A 21055-nucleotide genomic window follows, 5' to 3' on the forward strand; every position below is an offset into this window, starting at 1 on the left:
TTCGAGAGTGGTCTCTTATTGCATGAAACTTCTGCAATCAAAGAAAACAAGATCTTTTGTATCAGTTCAACTGGAGTCAAAAGCAGGACCTGAAAATGGCCTAAGGCAACTCAACAGCTGCGACCTACCAGATTTTGCCTTTTCCTATTTTAGAATTTAGCTTGATATGCTATGCACTTGACAATTGCTGTGCATTAGACGGGACGAATGACGCGTTAGCATTGAATTCCCACTTTAATTCCATTATGAATGATTTTCTTAAAGTTATTATATTGGAGAAGAATTTTAAGATATGGACACATGGGTTGGGCATTTTTCATTTTATGTAAAAGGGTATTCTCAAGTACCTTAAATAATTGGTAAACTGCAATGTGCTTGTAAAAACAAGCGACTTTGCAATTTACTGTCTATTAAAAATTTTCTCCAGTCTCAAGAACAGAGTAATTTTTATTATTTACGACAGGATGTGTAGGTAACCGGCCACCACGGCAGTCTCAGCAGCAGTGCATGGAAATAGCACACTGACTACAAGCCTTTTGCAAGAGTTATTTTGATGCTGGTTGGAATACTCAATCTAGATCCCTTCAGTACCCCTGATCAATGATACTGCTGGTCCCAACTGCCAATTATCAGTGAACCCCCATTTCCTGGCGAGCAGTGCGCTTCTGAAAAACAAATGAGAAAAACCTTTTAATTGCATGCATGATGGATTTTTTTTTGCAATCAAAAGGTTATTAAAATAATTGAATGATAAAAAAAAATAAAGCCAACCATCAGTCAGTTAATCGGATAGCTGGGTTTGTAAGCTTTATCCCTCTGAAGGATATCATTGAGGGCTCGCTCACAAATTAGCATATACATTCAAGGAGTGCTATCCGATGTTTTACATAATAATAAATCTGATTCTCTTTCATGAGAGAATATACCACTTGTGTGACCCTGGCCTGCAGGCTATTCTAGGGATGATTCATGACCATATCAAAAGTTCAACTTCCATTTGGTCATAATTCAGAGGAGGAAAGACAAGAGGTTACCAAACTTACTACAGGCAAAGAGACAAAAACAGCACCAGGTGATTTCCATAACAATTAATATTTTTCTCTTTTTATTGAATCCATTGCTTGCAAAACTTTAAAAACTTAAGCCATAAGTCATTAAATATCAAGGGGCAAAACATCTCCCGCACGCTTGATGCTGTTTTTTTCCTCTTTGCCTGCATTTACAAGTGGACTCCAGCCACATTGAACCTGGCACCCATGGTCCTGTGATACTCTGGTGACCACTGAGTAAATCCTTTTCCTATGTTGATTTACCAAACTTACTACTGTATACCGTGGCTGCAGATGCTAAAAATTTTAAAAAAATTTTTCTTGAAACCCCCGAGGCAGAAATGCTTTTTAGCCAAAAAAAAAAAAAAAAATGTATAAAAGCAAAAAAATGTAAAATAAACTTCAAAGTGTCCATAACTTTTAAAATGGTGTACATTAATAAGATAAGGAGGAAAATGGATGAAATGGTCAATGCATAACTTTAATTTCTTACGGTAACCCTGAAGTGAAAGTGACGATGTGATTAGTTGCCACCAGCTACGAAATCAGAGGGTTGCTATGTGACATGTTCAAGCCAACTTTTCCATGGGGACAAGATGATAACTTTATGCGACTTGATTTTTTCATTTTATAATAATAATAATTCTAAATCAAACTGACTAGCCAGCCTCTTCTATCACGATTTCAAACAATCTGGGTGACAAACAACGAGTGTCACTACAGCTTCTCGAATAAATCTGACTATGTCAGGAAGAAGGACAGAATGCTTCACTACATAACGGGCCAGAAGTGCCTTCCACACTTTGCGAAAGCTTGGCTGCATCCTCTAACTTCATGTACTTTACTACACACACTGTAGAAATATATTTGCTTGTATTGTAAGGGCAAAGAGCAACTTCGCTTGCCACAAAGTGCCTTAAAGGTAACCTGACAGCTTCTCCAAGCTCCCCATAGTGTCACTATGCATTTATTGCTACCCTGTACCCTTCCTAACAAGACTATACCTTATTAATTACTGCATACGCCCCTGAAACCCCACAAAAATATAAATGAAGTGGTAATGTGCCAATTAGCGGGTGACTAGTTGTGGGGACATAGTTTTCCCCTAGTCATCCCCCTAACCGCATTAGCTGATTACCAAGCTCAGTGTCAACTTTGCAAATCTCTGCTTCCCCGACAATGCGGCCCATTAAACCCAGCTTCATCGTTGCACTTCGCAAGCCCAAGGAAACAGCGGTAATATAGGATAGAGCAAGCAGAGACAATGGTATCAGCTGCCTCCCTGGGCATGTTCAGTGCACCAATATAGTCAGGGAATGTACACCAGGGTTATGACACATTGGGAGGGAGGCAGAGATTTGCAAAGCGCAAACAGCGATGTCGCAATTACAAATCATATCAGTCATGCCGACAGGGGCATTAAAGATTAGCGGGATGAATAATCTGGGAAAATATCACCCACTAATTAACATATCAGTTATAAAATGGATTTTTGGTATATACAGTAATCAGTAAGACTATAAAATGGCCTCGTTAGGAAGAATAAAATATAGCAAAAAATAGATGGTGGCAGTTTGGGGGGTGGGAGGAGGAGGGTGACTGAGAAAGCCATCAGGTTCCCTTTGACAATGCCAATTTAATAAAGATTACTGGACATGCAGCATACACTATGTACAGATTACAAAGAAAGAACGTTTAATAAGTTGTCTAGTTGGTCCAAGAACAACAAGTCTAATCTCCATAAAAATATGGCTACCGCTAATGCAAATTAATGACGTCTATTACTTTTTGGGGTAGAGGTAGACTAAAAATAGTTAAATAGAAAGTGCAGATGTAAAGCCTGTAAAACACCCTGTTGTGTATCCATGTAAAATGTTGATTCTCATTTTTAGAAGGGAGTCGTGCTGCAATAGAAACATTTGTTTTTAAACACCTGGGCATATGACATAGAAGTGGAAATGTGATTTGGTTTAATACAAATTTGGTTTCAGAAGTTAAACAATATATTTGTATAATACAAGTGAATAATTTAAATGTGAATAAGAAGCTACTATATCTATGAACAATGTTCACTCCATTCCTAAATTCTGTGACCTTGATACACAAAGAAACAGGAAATAGGTCAGCAAACCTATGTGGGTGGTTAGTCCATAGAGCCAATAAACTCATTTATGAAATAAATCAGGTAAGAGAAAGGTGGAAGCTCTGCACCATAAAAAGCATTGTGTGAGTCAATCTTTAAAAAAGTTATAGCCCTCAAAAATGACCAAAAGATACGATTTTTCCTATAGCGTTGGGGTTATATGCAATACTTGTAAACACATTTTGTGGCCTTTGAAACATTGTATTTAAAGAGGTTCTCTCCAAGTTCTCATGGTTGCTGGAGATGGGGCATGCTCCTGATGATTGACAGTCCAGATCAGTGACCTGGTCGTGCTGCTGGTCCGAACAGAGTGCTCTCGTGGGCTGACAGCCGAGACCGTTTCTGCAGCATGGGAGAAGCACAATGGAGTGAAACCACTAGATCCATCCAGCTTCAGAGAAGTGCGAACAGGCTCTAAAGCAGTGTTTCCTAAACTCCAGTATTATTTCCCCCCAGATAATGTTTTCAGGGTTCTCTTAGTATTGCACAGGTGATGGAATTATCAAAGAATCAAAAGCTGCCCCAGGTCGTTTTGCTTCTGCAATACTAAGAAAATCCTGAAAACATGATCTGTTGGTGGGGGGGGGGGGGGGGTCCTTGACAATCTGGGAAACCCTACTCTAAAGCATAAAGTCTGGAAACTGTGCATGCTCCTAGTCAATCGGCGACTCAGACCGTAGGGTGGCCAGTAACTTTGGCAACAAGCTGTTCACTACAAAATTAAAAATCCCTCTTAACAACGGAGTGGATTTCTAAATGAGCCAACTAGCTCGTTTTTAGAAGCACTTTGCAGTTTTACCCATATAAGAACTTGAGACAACCTCTTTAAAAAATTATTGATCTCAAAGAACAGCAGTTCCTGCAGAGGCTACAGTAGCTGCCATTTACTCTAACCAGAGAACGTTTTCTTGGATATTCCTTGGATAGATAACCAGGGCAGGTGGAGTAATCTGTCATGTAGAAAGATAATTCGCATTCATTAGCTGCAGTCTAAAAATTCCAGATTTTCGTTTGGTTCAGTCTTTGAAGGCAATACTGTGTGGCTGGCACTGAGAGGATAAACTGGACTGTCCTTCTGCTAACACAAAAACAACCGTAACCGACAAGTCCAAAAAACGTCACTTTTGCAGTAAAAGTAATAATCCTATTCAGTGCTGAGGGGGGAGGCACGCTGTAAGAAAAGAGAAAAAAAACAAAAAACAGCATTTATACAGATTTTAAACAGCATAGACTAAGGTTATTACAAAAACAAAAGCTGTCCGCAGTCACAACCCATCCTAGTTACTTGTCAGGATGGGTTGCGCCCGAAGAGACATGTCAATGGTCAGGCTGAGGACCAGTTTTGTAACTAAACATAACTGATCTGCTCTCTCAGCCATGTAGCAGGAAAAGAAAAAATATTTTTTTGTCTGCCTGAGCAAAATTGGCTTTTTTCGCCACCTTCTGTACTGCTTCATGCTCATTTATTTTTTTCCTTCTTTCTTATTTTTATATAGCGCTAACATATTCCGCAGCGCTTTACAATTTGCGTACATTATCATCGCCGTCCCCTATGGGGCTCACAGACTAAAATTGCCAATCAGTATGTCATTTTGTAAACCTGTTCTGCTCAAACTGTACAGTAATGACATGAAGAGTGGCTTGACAGGGGGCAGGACTGAAGCAGAAGAAAAAAAAAGTCTGCTCTGTCAAATGAGAAATTTTTCTTTCCTTTTTCTCTCCTACTGTGAGCCGATTAGTTATGTTTGTTCACAATGCAGCTCCCCTGACATTAAAAACACACATTTTGAGTGGTGTGTGGCGTTTCTTCAGACGCAACCCATCCCGACAAGGCTCAGATGGGTTACAGCTTCAAATGTTACGGCAACCATTTTATTACATTCTCATAATAAAAATTATATTTTCAGAGCCCATAGGTCATAAGTTAAAGGAAACCCAGCTGACTAACTTATTATGTCACACGCCTCACTTGTGAGGTGATGTATGGCTGAGGGTGACATGCAGCTGGTAGATCTGACAGACAAAGGACTGTGCGGCTTATCACTTCTAACAGCAGCACATTTAGTTTATGTGGGTTTAGTAGACAGATGAGTGTTAAACTAAGCTTATTTTTAGATTTTATAAAAAGCCACACATTTTACAAATCGTTCGAATACTTCGTCTAACTACACATGTACAAACCATGAAATAATGTGTAACACCAAGGAGCTGATGAAGAAAAAAAAAACGGTTTCATGCGTGTCTGCATGACAAGACATCTGTGCGACATACACGAGATGCAATCCATGACTCTACTTCTACGAATATATTCATATCTGCACCTCAGCCTCTAGATTTTGTGATTTGCCAGGAAAAATATTTGACACATTGGTAAAATGTGTCTGAACCTCTTGTACCCTATTGTAGGTGACTGGTGTGATGTCACGCTACAGCTCCATCACCTTAAGAGAGAAACTACGAAAGACTTGAACAGAATCTCCATCTTTCTGCCAATCTAGAGCCATCCATTTTGGCTATAGCTCCAGAAAACATTTTCTGCAGTTACTACCAGATATCGCCATATATGCTTATTTCTGTGGTGGAAAATGGTGGGAGTGCAAGAACTGACCCTGCTGAGGTACGCCACGTTCCTATAAGTTTGTATGTAGAAGAACACATTTTCTTTTTACCTCATGATTTCTTGAATATTTACATCACTATTCCAGTTCTTCTCAATACCAGGTACATGTCCCATCCCGACAACACCAACAACAATAGATGGCACACTTTTTCTAGACTCCGCTAAAAAAAAAAAAAAAATAAAAAAAAAGTGAATAATGCGCAATTAAAATTGGAGCATCACTAAATTAAATATAAGCCTATTCACATTTATAGTAAAAAAAAAAAAAAAAAAAAAAAACAGAATGCGGCTTAAATAAAATGCAGACATTGGACATTAGAGAATTAGGGTGGAGGAAGACAAATGTGACTGAATATTAGAATTCCCCGTTTGCTCCCATCTCCAAGCTATTGCACATGTGGTATTGTGTCCCCTGCTGTACTTTCGATCTCTTCTTAGAACATGCACCTAATATGTTCAGTGATGATGGGAAGAAGCCACTTAGTGTCCAGATTCTTGGATATGCGCACACAATTTTCTAAAGGCAGGTAAAAAACAATGCGTTTTAGCGGAAACCGCTTCTAGAAACGCTCCTTCTGTGGGGAGTTCGATGAGTTTTTCATTTCATGAAAGGTCTTTAATTTTTTTTCTCCTACAGCATAATTTTTGCAGAAGTGACATGCACTCTTCTTTCTTCAAAACCTGACGTGGAAGAAAAATACTCAATAGACTTAAAAACACAGGCAAGTGGTTTTACAATGGAAATTAATAGAAAGACTGTCTGGTTTGTTTTTTGTTTGAAAAATGGCTAAAAAAAAAGCCAGTCATTTTTTGAACAGCTACAAAAGACTTCCCAAAAAACTATATGGTCATAGCCTTATTGGCCATGTTTTGCTTCCCCTTTCTTGTGACACAGTTTTATTGGCTGCACTGCATTATAGCAGAAGCCAGTCCACTGCTCATAAGCTAAAGGTAGATATTTTTTAGTTCTATTTTTGTGTACGTGACTATCAAAGAAGTCATCCTTCCTGAATTTCTGTTAACAGTATTTAGCGATATGCTATAAAGAAATCATTTTAACCATAGGTAACAGATTGAAAAGTTTAGCATTGACTTATGGGAAAGTGTTTCAGACATGCTCTGTAACCTGTGCAGAGATCACTGTGCAGGGATGGAAAAAATGCGAGCAGTGCATCCCCTATTATAAATATTGGATAATGCTTTACCCATATGTAGAGGTCATATTTCATTGTAATTGTGTTTTTGATGATAATGAGATGATTTCTGAAAAGTGATCACAACACAACAGGAACAGTCAGTCTATTGAGGCTCAGTGCGGAGAGAAAACTGCAATACATTTGAATATTGATAGCAATATAGAAAATGTAATATACCCATCACCAGAAGATTATAAAATGAGTAAGATTTGTAGATCAGTGGTAGTTCTGGTTAGCAATATTGCCAGTAGTACATTCATATAGATAATATACTCAAATATGGTTGTGTATTTTTTTCCTTTGGCCTCCTTCACACGTCAGTATTTCCAGTACATATGCAGACACTTACACAAGCATACCATGATCTATGGGGCTGCGCACATGTACATGTGTTCACACGGAAAGAGTGTCCATGTGGCAACCATCTGCTACAATTGGAGACATTTTGTGGTCAGACCACGCTCCAGTTATTTTTTTTTTTATCCCTTCCATCTTTTACCAGACGCTCCTGGGCATGGAGATTGAATGATAACCTTCCAAAGATATCCTATGCACAAAATATCTGAAAGATTATATTGACTCCTTTATTCCACACATCAGATCAAACCCCCCTCCCTTTACAATGGGAGACTGTAAAGTGTCATGGGGGAGGGGCATTTTAATTAAACATGGTTCCACTATTTAAAAAAAAAAAAGTGAATTTGCTGCATCATATTTGTACCCTCGAGTACACACATAAGCCAACACTCTTGCAGATCTATCTAAAAAGAGAAATTATTTTAGATCTTTATTACATCAGAAATATCTCGGACATAAAAAAAATTTTTTTTTATGAAGCTCCAAATAAATATGGGCCGCCTCTTTCAAGACTCCTCCATCCTTGTTCTGCTACGAAATAGATCCGATGTATCAAGAGATATGATGGTAAGGACCCATAACCCTAATGAAATTATTGAGATCATCTGCTCATATTATGAGTCGTATAATATTAGAAAGGACAGTTTTCAAACCTGTCCCCTTTAGATCTTGCTGATCATGTTGGGAAATAGATCCAAGAAACCCCTTTACTTTCGTTAGACCGTCCTGTCTCTGATGCACTGGAAAAGGATCTCTCAGAAGTGGAAATTAATACCGCAATTCAATCCATAACTTCTGGTAAATGCCCTGGACCACACTGATTTACACCTGCGTTTTAGGATATGTGCACAGGTTGCGGATTGGCCCTGCGGATCCGCAGCAGCTTTCCATGCGGTGTACAGTACCATGTTAACCTAAGGAAAACAAAATCCGCTGTGCACATGCTGCGGAAAATTCCGTGCAGAAACTCAGCGGTTTATTTTCCGCAGCATGTCAATTCTTTGTGCTGAATCCGCAGCGTTTTACATCTATTCCATTATAGGAATCAGCAGGTGTAAAAACGCAGGCGTAATCCACACAAATTCTGCACAAAATCCGCAGGTAAAACGGAGTTCATTCTACCTGCGCATTCTGCAGAATCTGCGAGGAAAAAAAAAAAATCAGCAATGGAATCCGCAATGTGTGCACATACCCTTAAAAAAACAAACAAAAAAAAAACACTTTACAGCCCAATTATCACCTGTAATGACAAAAACCTTTAACTCACTGGATGAACATACTGGTTTTGTCCCCAAATCACTAGAGGCGCGCATCAGCATACTCCCTAAACCAGGAAAGGATCTTTTGGCCACAGCTAGTTATAGGCCAATATCCTTGTTGAATGCTGACAAATTATTCTATAAAATTTAAGCAGATAGACTAGCTTTTCTACTACCCTCCCTTATCAAGAGATCAGGTGAGATTCGTTGAAGGCAGTGAAGCAATGCCATTAGGAAACTGATCATCTCTAAAGCTAAATCAAATTCCACACCCCTTGGTCTTTTATCTGTTGATGCAGAAAAGGCTTTTAACAGGGTTCCTTGGGAATTTATTAAGGAGGCACTACATCAAATGGGCATTGGCCCACATTGTCTGCAAACAATCTTTTCTTTATACACTAGCCCTACAGTACGTGTTAGGGTTAATAGAATGTTATCATCCCCTTTTGCGATCCGACAGGGAAGTAGACAAGGGTGCCCACTTTCTCCCCTACTTAATGTCATAGTGATTGAACACTTGGCTAACACCATCAGAATAACTTTAACATACATGGGATTAAAATACAGTGCCTTGCAAAAGTATTCGGCTCCCTGGAACTTTTCAATCTTTTCCCACATATCATGCTTCAAACAAAGAAACCAAATGTAAATTTTTGTTGAAGAATCAAAAACAAAGTGGAACACAATTGTGAAGTTAAATTTCCACAAAAATGTAAAATAACCAATAAATTTCATTCAAGAACTGAAAAGTGGGGCGTGCATTATTATTCGGCCCCTTTATTTTCAGTGCAGCAAACTAACTCCAGAAGTTCATTGTGGATCTTTGGATGATCCAATGTTGTCCTAAATGCCTAATGATGATAAATATAATCCACCTGTGTATAATCAATTCTCCGTATAAATGCACCTGTTCTGTGATAGTCTCAGGGTTCTGTTTGAAGCACAGAGAGCATCATGAAGACCAAGGAACACAACAGGCAGGTCCGTGATACTGTTGTGGAGAAGTTTAAAGCCAGATTTGGATACAAAATGATTTCCAAAACTTTAAACATCCCAAGGAGCACTGTGCACGCGATCATATTGAAATTTAAGGAGTATCATACCACTGCAAATCTACCAAGACCCGGCCGTCTCTCTAAACTTTCATCTCAAACAAGGAAAAGACTGATCAGAAATACAGCCAAGCGGCCCATGATCACTCTGGATGAACTGCAGAGATCTACAGCTGAGGTGGGACAGTCTGTCTATAGGACAACAGTCAGTCGTACACTGCACAAATCTGGCCTTTATGGAAGAGTGGCAATAAGAAAGCCATTTCTCAAAGATATCCATAAAAAGTGGTCGTTTAAAGTTTGCAACAACCCGCCTGGGAGACACACCAAACATGTGGAAGAAGGTGCTCTGGTCAGATGAAACGAAAATCAAACTTTTTGGCAACAATGCCAAACAATATGTGTTTGGCATAAAGGCAACACAGCTCATCACCCTGAACACACCATCCCCACTGTCTACCATGGTGGTAGCAGCATCATGGTTTGGGCCTGCTTTTCTTAGGGACAGGGAAGATGGTTAAAATTGATGGGAAGATGGATGGAGCCAAATACAGGACCATTCTTGAAGAAAACCTGTTTGAATCTGCAAAATACCTGAGACTGGGACGGAGATTTGTCTTCCAACAAGACAATGATCCCAAACAAAGCAAACAAAGCAAAATCTACAATGGAATGTTCCATAAATAAACGTATCCAGGTGTTAGAATGGCCAAGTCAAAGTCCAGACCTCAATCCAATCGAGAATCTGTGGAAAGAGCTAAGAACTGCTGTTCACAAACTATCTCCATCAAACTTCACTGAGCTCGAGCTGTTTGCCAAGGAAGAATGGGCAAGAATTTCAGTCTCTCGATAAACAAAACTGATAGAGACATACCCCAAGTGACTTGCAGCTGTAATCGCAGCAAAAGGTGGCGCAACAAAGTATTAAGTTAAAGGGGCCGAATACTATTGCACGCCCCACTTTTCAGTTTTTGATTTTCCACAAAAATTTTAAAAATAACCAATAAATTTCATTCAACTTCACAATTGTGTTCCACTTGTTGATTCTTCACCAAAAATTTACATTTGATAAAGCATGATATGTGGGAAAAGGTTGAAAAGTTCCAGGGAGCTGAATACTTTCGCAAGGCACTGTAGGTTCTGCAAACTATAAAAGAGAACTCTATGGAGATGCTCTATATAGGCCTTTAACCTCGAATGTCATTAATAAAGGAGTTTGAAATTATGTAGGAAGCTAATTATCAAAAGTAAACTACTCAAAGTCTGAAGCCCTAAATAGATCACTTTCTCATGAAGAGGTTAACAATGTGATGGACAGCTTGCCTGTCAAATGGGAATTGAGTGTTCATCCTTTATGATTGATTTTTCTAAACTTTTTGTTCTTTTTATCAAATACTCTTGGATCGAACTCTTAAAGACCACGTGTCCTATGGTAAACTGAAATCATCTTGGTCCAGAAGAATGAATGTTATCAAAATGGATATCGTACCTCGCTTCCTATATAATTTTCAAACCACCCCCATCTCTCCCTCCCTGTACATTTTTCTATAAGCTCCACCCTGATTAGGTTTGTTTGCGATAGATCTAGACCCAGAATTGGCATGCAAACATTAGCCTGTACCAAATCTATTGGTGGAGCTGGTTTCCCCAATTTCAAACTCCATTTCAAAGCTTTCATCCTAGTTTGTTTCTTAGACTTGCATTTTCACTCTTCTTGTTCAAGCCTAACCCACTGCTTGGTTGAAGGTTTACCTATCCAATTGAACCATCTCCCCTTCAATACATATTCCTTTGTCAGACTGCTCAATAGACTTATCCAAGGAGGCACTTAGCCTGTTTCCACCTTCATGACCCAGTAACATTTTAAAATTCTGACCAGTGTCATTTTATGTGGTAATAACTCGAATGCAGCAAATGTTTTTTTCGACACCACGATCATGAATTCCAATGTAAAATTTGTTTGATATGACATGTTTTTATAACACTACATGTAAAAATCAGGAAATGCTTTTGAGGCACAGTGGAAAACTCAGAAAGAACGGTGTGTCATAATTTAGTGCAGATTTTATGGTTATGGTTTCCGGGTGCACTAACCCAAAAGAGAGAGCCCCCAATGTGTCAAAATAGCAGAAACCCAATGAGGGGCCCCATCTTACAAACTACACTGCTCAATGAATTCATCTAGGGGTGCAGTTATCATACTGACACTACAGGTGTGTCATAATTTAATACCATTGGGCAGTGAAGAACAAATAAAACTAAATTTTGGTGGTAAAAGTGTAATTAACCCCAGATTTTACATTTTACAAGGGGAAATGGGTAAAAATTGCACCAAAACGTGTCACACAATTTCTGCTGAACGTGGAAATACCCCATATGTGACTGTACAGTACTGTTTAACCACACAGCAAGACTAGGGAGGGAGCGCTCTTTGCCTCAATACACAGAGCCCAAAATGCTAGAAGAGCAAAAAAGCAAGATACTCCCTCAAGTGACCCCATTTTGGAAATTGTGCCCCTTTGAGAATTTATCTACAGGTGTAGTGACTTTTTCCCCCTTTTTTGGGAGGGGGGGGAGGGGGGTTGGGGGTGAAGCATAAGAGTATACAGATATTACAGAAGGGGATCACAGCTAATTCCGTGAAATAAAGCATTTCACTGCCTGTATGTAAACAATGTTTTACCTCAAAGAATCAGCTGTGATCCCCTGCTGTAATATCTGTATATACTCTTTCTTTCTTCCTTCCCAGCCCAGGAGATGTGGTATGATCAGACCATGTCCCTGTACGGTTAGACACAGCAATTATACAGTACACAGCAGGGGCACATTTATAAGTTTCTCTCAGCACAGGAACATTTTATTTAAAGTACATATAATTGTGGAACTTTATTATTCTAAGATCCACTGAAACCTATACGGCGCTGCGGGAGCTGCGTTCCCACAAACCTTCGTGTATGTAAGACGCTGCAATTGCGGGGGCTCACACTGATCGCCACCAATCGGGTGTGGGTGTCAGCTCTATGCGAGAGCCGACACCCTGCAGTAAATGCCCACGATCAGTGTTAGTGGCATCAGAGGGGTTAAAGCTGTCAATAGACACAGCGACATTGAGGAGCACTGCACAGGGAGTTCGCTCCCTATGCACTTCCATCAACAACACGATAAAAAAAAAAAAAAGGTTGTGTGCCCGAAAATGGTACCGATAAAAGACAACAACTCGTCCCACAAAACAAGAAGCTGCTAGATGACTGTCGGCTGAAATATAGAAGAAAAAAAAAAAAACACTATAGCTGTCTAAATATGGTGATGCAAAAAACTATGTTGTATTTCTGTAATCGCACCAATCCGAAGAATAAAGTCGCCTAATCACTTATACCGCACAAGGAACGGTGCAAAAGAAACAAATAGAACTAATTCACCTGCTGTTGACTTGTTCATTCTGCCTGCCCAAGATCCCAGTAAGGCTCAGCTCACATTTATCCTGCTCGCTGCACTGAGCGCTTACACCTGTATTTCCATGTAAATCTCTGAAATACATGAATTAGAGAGAACTACCAGCAGAAGATTCCCTATAATGAGGCACTTCTGAAAAGGACAATGTTGAACAAAGGCCAGACGGAGTCCAGAGTAACTCTGCTGCCTCATTATAGTAAATAGATCCATTAGGTGCTTCATCTTTCATGTCACGAAGATTTAGGCTATGTGCACACGTTGCGGATTAGGCTTAGGAATTTCTGGTGCAGATTCTGCCTCCTGGCAGAAAACGCACCTGCGGATTTGTCGCTTTTTGGTGCGATTCTGCAACGTTTTTTGTGCGTTTTTGCTGCGGTTTTCTTGCGGATTTGCTGCGTTTTTTACCCCTGCGGTTTTCTATAATGGAATGGGTACAAAAACGCTGCAGATTCACAAAAAAGTAGTGACATGCTACTTCTTTTCAACCGCGTTTCCGCAGCGGATTTTCCGCAAAGTGTGCACAGCATTTTTCTCTTCTCATTGATTTACATTGTACTGTAAATCAATTGTGGATCTGCAGCGTTTCTGCACTGCAAAAAACGCTGCGGATCCGCAGAGAATCCGCAACGTGTGCACATACCCTTAGATGGAAACCCCGATGTAAGTGCTCAGCGTAGAGCGCTGGACAAATGTGATCTTAAATGTTATGCAAAATGTTCCCAACTTAATCCACAAAAAAGCAAGTCTCCACTCAGTTCTCTCATCTGTCCATGGAAATATAGGGGGTTTCCACGTTACTGGTAGTGCAAAGGCTCTGGCAAAAGTGAAATGGCTCCTCACCCATCAAAAGAATTCAGCAAATTCTGCGCTCCCAAATCCAAATGCCTCCCCCCCCCCTCTGAGTCCCAGTGTGCCTAAACCACATTTAGCGCCAACATGTTTGGCATTTCTGAAGTGATGAGACACACACCCGTTAAATAGGTGGGCTCTCCAGAAGCACGAGCAAGTCATAATGTACTGGTCACTTCAATGGAAGTTTGCAATTTTCATTCAGCAACATCCACTATTGCTTGTTTCTGGGAAACACTCATGTAGTCAAAATAGTCACTACAAGGGGTATAATTAAAAAATGGGGTCACTTGAAGGAGAATTCTGCTTTCTAACTTAGAGGCTCTGTATATGGAGTCCGCAAACTATTCTAGGAAAATCTGCACTCCAGGAGGCAAATAGCATTCCGTCCCTCCAGCGTCTCGCCGTGTGGCTAAGCAGTACTGTACAGCCAGCCATATATTGGGTATTTCTACATTTCGAAGATATTGTGGGAAAGATTTTGGTGCCATTTTACCCATTTCCCACTATGAAAATGAAAAATCTGGGGTCAACACACAATCTTGGTGGTAAAAATGTAATTACTGGTTCTTCACTGCTCAAAGGTATAAAATTCTGTGTTAAACCTGTGGTGTCAATGTGATCACTGCACCCCCTCTTATGGGAAGATGGTGGTGGTGGTGGGGGGGGGGGTTAAGCAGTTCTGACACATCAGGAGCTCTGCCAAAGTGACATGACACCCTCAAGCCTGGCGCTCCTTCCCTTCTGAACTTTGGACTGTGCTCAAAAGTGTTTTTCAACCACATGCCCATACTCTGTGTACTCAGGAGAAATTTCACAACACATTTTGGGGTCCATTTTCTCCTGTTACCCTTACAAAAAAAGCACAATTTGGAGCTAATTTTTTTTTTTTTTTATTATTTTCACAGTTCAACATTATAAACTTCTGGGAAGCACCAGGGGTTTCAATGCACTCAGGAGAAATTGCACAACAAATTGTATGGTCCTTTTTTTCCTGTTACCCTTGCAAAAGTAAAAAATATTCGGTCTAAACTAGAATTTTTGTGAAGTTAAAATGTTCATTTTTTCCTTCCACATTCCATTAATTCATGTGAAGCACCTGAAGGGTTAATAAACTTCTCGAATGTGGTTTTGAGCACCTTGAGGGGTGCAGTTTTTAGAATGGTGTCACTTTTGGGTGTTTGTCATATAGACCTCTCAAAAATAAAAAAAAATGGTTTTGTAAATTTTGTTGTAAAAATGAGAAATCACTGGTCTACTTTTAACCCTTATAACCTCCGTTGATGTAAAGTAGACATGTGGGAAATGTTAGGTATTACGGTAACTGATGTGTGACATGACTGACTTAAGGGAATAAAAATTTAAAAGTTTGACAATTGCTAAATTTTCAAAATTTTTGCCAAATTAATGCAAGTCATATCAAAGAAATGCTACAACTATCATGAAGTACAATATGTCATGGAAAAACAAAACAAAAAAAAAATCTCTGAATCAGTGGAATACACTAAAGCGTTCAAGAATTAAGACCTCAAAGTGACAGTGGTCAGAATTTAAAAAAAATTGGCCTGGTCAGGAAGGTGAAAACAGGCTTTGGCGTGAACAGGTTAAAATGAACTTTTGTTTGTGGGAAAAACCCTTTACATTATTCTCATTTAATACACTACAGGATAGGTTCCCGTCCAGGACACTTCTATGGTTTGAATATTTACAATCATGTTCCTTTTCATCCTCTTAGGGATCATGGTCCATTCCAGTCTTCCCACACCATTTTTTGAAAATTTGTTCTTGAAGGATTCTCCACCTGGTCATTCAATCTCTTTGCTGTACAATGGTTTGATTAGAGAAACATGAAAAAATAAAAAATAAAAATTGGGATTTCAGCAGGCTTGGGAGTGGGATCTGGATGTGGGAATATCTTCAGGAGTCTGGGATAAAGTATAATTATTCACTCACTCTCTGCTGCTTGCCTTGCTCAGGAAAAACCTAAAATATCGTAGTTACTTACCGATAACGGTATTTCTCTGATCCCATGACGGCACTAACGAGAGAGGGATCCGCCCTCAGGGACAGGAAACCCACAGGTTAAAAAGGCGGGACCTCTCCTCCACCTCAGTTGGTTTACAGAGCCTTGCAGGGAATTTCTGCTGTAACTTAATTGGTTATTTTTACACAACAAATCATAACTATATAACCTATATAACATATATATATATATATATATATATATATATATATATATATATATATATATATATATATATATATATATATATATATATATATATATATATATATATATATATATATATATAATTTTTTTTTTTTTTTTTGCACACCTCGTGACTTAAATTATTAGTAGTGTGGACACCCATACGTGAAGGGAGGGAATATACAGGTGCCGTCATGGGATCAGAGAAATACCGTTATCGGTAAGTAACTACGATATTCTCTTACCCCATGACGGCACTAACGAGAGAATTTCAAAGAATGAAAGTTTTAGGGTGGGACTACTGCCTCAAGAACTCTCCTACCAAAAGTTAAGTCTGAGGGAGAAGATAGATTAAGCTGATAGTGCTTGAAGAATGTAGGGGGGAAGACCAAGTGGCTGCTCTACATATTTGATCTATTGATGCTCCCCCACGTTCAGCCCAAGAGGTTGCCACCGACCTGGTTGAATGGGCCTTAATTGTGTCCGGAGCTTGTTCTCCGGAAGAGGTATATGACATCTTGATGGCATCTCTTACCCACCTTGCCAACGTGGCTTTCGATGCCTTGTGACCCTTATTTGGTCCCTGAAAGCAGACAAACAGAGCCCTCCCTTTCCTACACTCCCTTGTGGCTGACAGATCGTGTGTTAGACATCTCTTTACGTCTAGTGTGTGTAGAGCCTCCTCTTTTTTGTTTTTTGGATTGGGGCAAAAAGATGGTAACGCTATCTCTTGAGATCTGTGGAATTTTGACGCCACTTTGGGAAGGTAAGAAGGGTCAGTTTTAAGGATTACTCGGTCATCTAATATTTGGGTTAGAGGTGGGTAAGCTGATAAGGCCTGCAGATCACTAATCCTGCGAGCTGAGGTTAGGGCCACTAATAAACAGGTTTTCCAAGATATTATTTTCAGTGAAGCCTGAGATAAAGGTTCGAACGGTGCCTTAGTTAGTGCTGAAAGGACTAAGTTCAGATCCCAGGGAGGAGCGGTGAGATGTATAACTGGTCTGGACCTAGTAGATGCTCTAATAAATCTTTTTACCCAGTGATTCCCCGCCAAATCCTGGTTGTAAAGGGCACCCAATGCTGCAATCTGAACTTTCAGAGTGTTTGTTGCTAGGCCTTTCTCTAATCCTTTTTGAAGAAATTCTAAAATTTCCTGAATTGGCATCTGATTTGATAGGATAACCCCTGACGTGGAGAGGAACTTTTTCCAGACTTTGCCATAGGCTCTGGTAGTTATAGGTTTTCTACTGGCCAGCAGGGTAGAAATTAAATTTGAAGAAAATCCCTTTTTTGTTAACAGTTCCCTTTCAAAAGCCAGGCCGTCATGTGTAAACTTTTTATTTGTGGGTGATTCACTGGCCCTTGATGCAGAAGGTCTGGGATATCTGGGAGTACCCATGGATCCGCTATGGATATTAGGCGCAGCCATGGGAACCATACTCTTTTCGGCCAGAACGGAGCTATCAATATCACTTTGGCTCTGTCTTCCCTGATTTTCTTCAAGACTAAGGGAATTAGAGCTATCGGAGGAAACACATAAGCTAGATGGAATTTCCATGGAATTAACAACGCGTCTATAGCCACTGGACTCCCCCGAGGATCTATCGAGCAGAAGGCCTCCGTTTTCCGATTTTGATTGTTTGCAAATAGATCTATATCCGGGGCCCCCCAAAGATCCACTATGCGTTTGAATATTTTTGTATTTAACTCCCATTCCCCCTGTTTTAATTGGGTTCTGCTTAGAAAATCTGCAGTTTGATTTTCTGACCCTTTTATGTGAAGGGCTGTCAGGGAGGACAAGTTGGCTTCTGCTTGCGACATGATGAAATTTGTCACTTTCATTAGGGATTGAGACCTTGTCCCTCCCTGATGATTTAAATATGCTACTACCACCCTGTTGTCCGTCAGTACTCTCACGTGGTGGGAACGGAGGGATGTTAAAAAATGATTGATGGCGTACTGAACTGCTAAAAGCTCTTTCATGTTCGAAGTAAGGTCTTTTTCTTCCCCTGACCAAGGACCTTGGGCAATTTGCCTGTTTAGGTGGGCCCCCCACCCCCAAGGACTTGCGTCTGTGGTCAGGATTATCGAGACCGGCCACACCCATGGAACCCCCCTCCTGAGGTTGGAAGGATTTGTCCACCAGCTTAAGGAAGTTTTTGTTCGAGAGGATATTTTTAATTGCGTCTCTAAATTTCCTCCTGCGTGGGATACTGCTTCTAGTATTTCCCACTGGAGATCTCTCGAGTGGCTCTGAGCCCACTGGACCGCTGGGATACAAGATGTCATTGATCCCAGTATGGACATGGCTTTCCTTAGAGTGATCAGAGGAGAAACACTCAACTGATTCACTAGATGTATCATATTGGATACTTTCTCTTCTGGTAGACGACACTCTTGCTTTGTCGAGTCTATTACTATCCCTAAGTACAGCTGCACTTGAGACGGGATAAGCCTGGACTTTTCCAGGTTCAGAAACCATCCTAGATTTGATAGGGATACCATCACTCTGTCTAGTTGCTGGCTGCAATGAAGAGAGGAACTGCCCATCACTAGTAGGTCGTCCAGATAAGGCACAATCAATATGTTTTGTTCCCTTATATGGGCCATTACTTCCGCCATTAATTTTGTAAATACCCTTGGGGCAATGGCTAGACCAAACGGAAGAGCTCTGTATTGGTAATGTTTTAATCTCCCTTGTATCATCACTGCCACTCTGAGGTACTTTCGGAACTCCGGATGTATTGGCACATGATAATACGCGTCTTTTAAGTCTATTACAGTCATGAAACAAGACGGGATAAGGGATCTGACACATGATTTTATTGTTTCCATTTTGAATTTCTCTATCACCAGGTATTTGTTTAGTTGTTTCAAATTTATTATCACCCTGAAAGTTCCGTCCGGCTTCGTTCGAAGAAAAAGTGGAGAATAAAATCCCCTCGTCTCTTCCCGTCGTGGAACTTCCTGTAAGACTTTCTTTTCCAGAAGACTGAGAACTTCCCTCTGGATACTCAGTTGCTCGATCTCCGACTTCCTTTGTGGTGTAACCACAAACTGACTGTGTGGCATTGTGTGAAAGGCTGGTTTTAGGCCCGTCTTTATGATGTTTAAAGTCCAGGCACTTCCAGAAATTTTTTCCCAGGTTTGAAGAAAGTGAGTCAGTCTCCCTCCTACCTGGGGCGCACCCTCATTGTGGCTGTTTTTTATTATCCGGTTTGTTAAACATAAACCCTCCTTTTTTGAATTTTCTGTCTCCCCACCCCTCCTTTTGGTTTTTTGGGGGGCGTCTTTGTGTGAACCTTCTCCCTCGAAAGGGCCGCCTGTAAGACTGATTTGGGAATCCTGGAAAGGCTTTCTTTTTATCCACCGCTTTTTCGAGGACATCGTCTAGGGTGGGACCGAACAAATATTCCCCTTCACACGGTATGGAACACAGCTTGGCTTTAGTTTGCAGATCCCCCGGCCAGCACTTCAGCCATAATGCTCTCCTAGCCGCATTTGAGAAAGAAGCTGATCTTGCCGTCAGCCTAACTGAGTCTATTGAGGCATCTGCTAGATACGCAGCGGCACCTCTCATTGCTGACACCGAGTCCAGTATAGACTCTTTCGGGGTTTTATTTTTTAATTGAGTTTCTAAATGATCTAGCCAGACCATCAGAGCTCTTGCTGTACAAGTAGCAGCTATACCGGGTTTTAGCCCCCCGCTGGCGGCCTCCCAGGACCCCTTTAAAAAGACATCGGCCTTTTTATCCATAGGATCCTTGAGGGTTCCCATGTCCTCAAAAGGCAGAGCAATTTTTTTGGAGGCTTTCGCAATGGCGACGTCTAATTTTGGCGCCTTTCCCCATGATGCGCAGGCTGGGTCGTCAAATGGGTATTTCCTTTTGGGTGTCAACAGTACTTTTTTGTCTGGTCTTTTCCACTCCTTTTTTATTAGGGCTTGTATTTTTTCGTTTAATGGGAATACTCTGTACTTCTTTTGTTCCAGGCCACTAAACATTAGATCTTGTACGGATTTTTTGGAACGAGTGTCCGCCAGACCCATTGTCGCCCTAACCATTTTTACCAGCGCATCCGTTTCATCTATTGGGAAACAGTTGCAACCGCTTTCTGAAGATGCGGAGGAGGATGCTGAAGCTGTAGAGCTATCTGAATCCTCACTCGTGCTATCTCCCTCGCTGGAGCTGTAATCTGGAGTTTTTTCTTTTCGTTTTCTTTTATGATTTTTTTACGCTTTTTAGTGCGTCTGCCACTTGGGTTTTAATTAAGTCTTTTAATTCAGATGTAAAACTCGGCGTCTCCTCATTAATGGTGTTTCTAATACATGACGCACAGAGTTTTTTAACCCACGAATTTGGCAAATCTGCTGAACAAAGTGGGCACACTTTATGTTTACTTTTCCCTTGGCATTTCTTTCCCTAGGAAACAATAAACCCCTATTAGAATATACACTTTCACGGAGGTCACTTACCCTCCTAATGTGAGGAAGATACCGGTTGTGGCTTTGAGGATGCCTCCTCCACTTGAACCACTGTCTCCCTCCTGGATCCACCAGAGCCTCTGCTGCGCTGGGATCCTGAGCTGCTGCGCTGCGTAGGTTTCCGTGACGAATGGCGCTCCTTCGGATTCTTTGTCACAGGGGCCTGTGAAAATTTCTTCCACCGACTGCTCTATTCCACTCATGGCGGTATTCCACTCAGCAGCGGTATGCCCCTTTCCTTCCGGATATATGCTGACAGAGCGGCGCCAGGTAACTTCCGGTTTACCCAGAGGTATCCTGCGCCGCCCCGGAAGTGACCCCCGCGCCTGCGCAGTAAGACGCTGAACCTCGCGCGCGCCCATCAGTTACCGGCTCACAGGAG

General features: G+C 40.7%; 1 protein-coding gene across 2 annotated transcripts in view; it reads right to left on the reverse strand.

The window, feature by feature from the left end:
• Nucleotides 1-3002: 3002 nt before the first annotated feature.
• Nucleotides 3003-21055, reverse strand: part of TRABD (TraB domain containing) — a 64389-nt gene continuing 46336 nt past the window's right edge. Inside the window, exons 9-10 of one of the 2 annotated variants that reach the window (XM_069764942.1) lie at nucleotides 5862-5973; nucleotides 3003-4363 (exon numbers count right to left, since the gene is read on the reverse strand). In XM_069764942.1, coding sequence (XP_069621043.1) covers nucleotides 4183-4363; nucleotides 5862-5973 — 293 coding nt within the window. In that variant the 3' untranslated portion in view covers nucleotides 3003-4182. The remainder of the gene's footprint in view (nucleotides 4364-5861; nucleotides 5974-21055) is intronic. The other variant, XM_069764943.1, reaches the window with a different exon arrangement.

This window comes from Ranitomeya imitator, chromosome 4, assembly GCF_032444005.1.
Source record: "Ranitomeya imitator isolate aRanImi1 chromosome 4, aRanImi1.pri, whole genome shotgun sequence".
In the NCBI taxonomy this organism is placed as follows: Eukaryota; Metazoa; Chordata; class Amphibia; order Anura; family Dendrobatidae; genus Ranitomeya; species Ranitomeya imitator.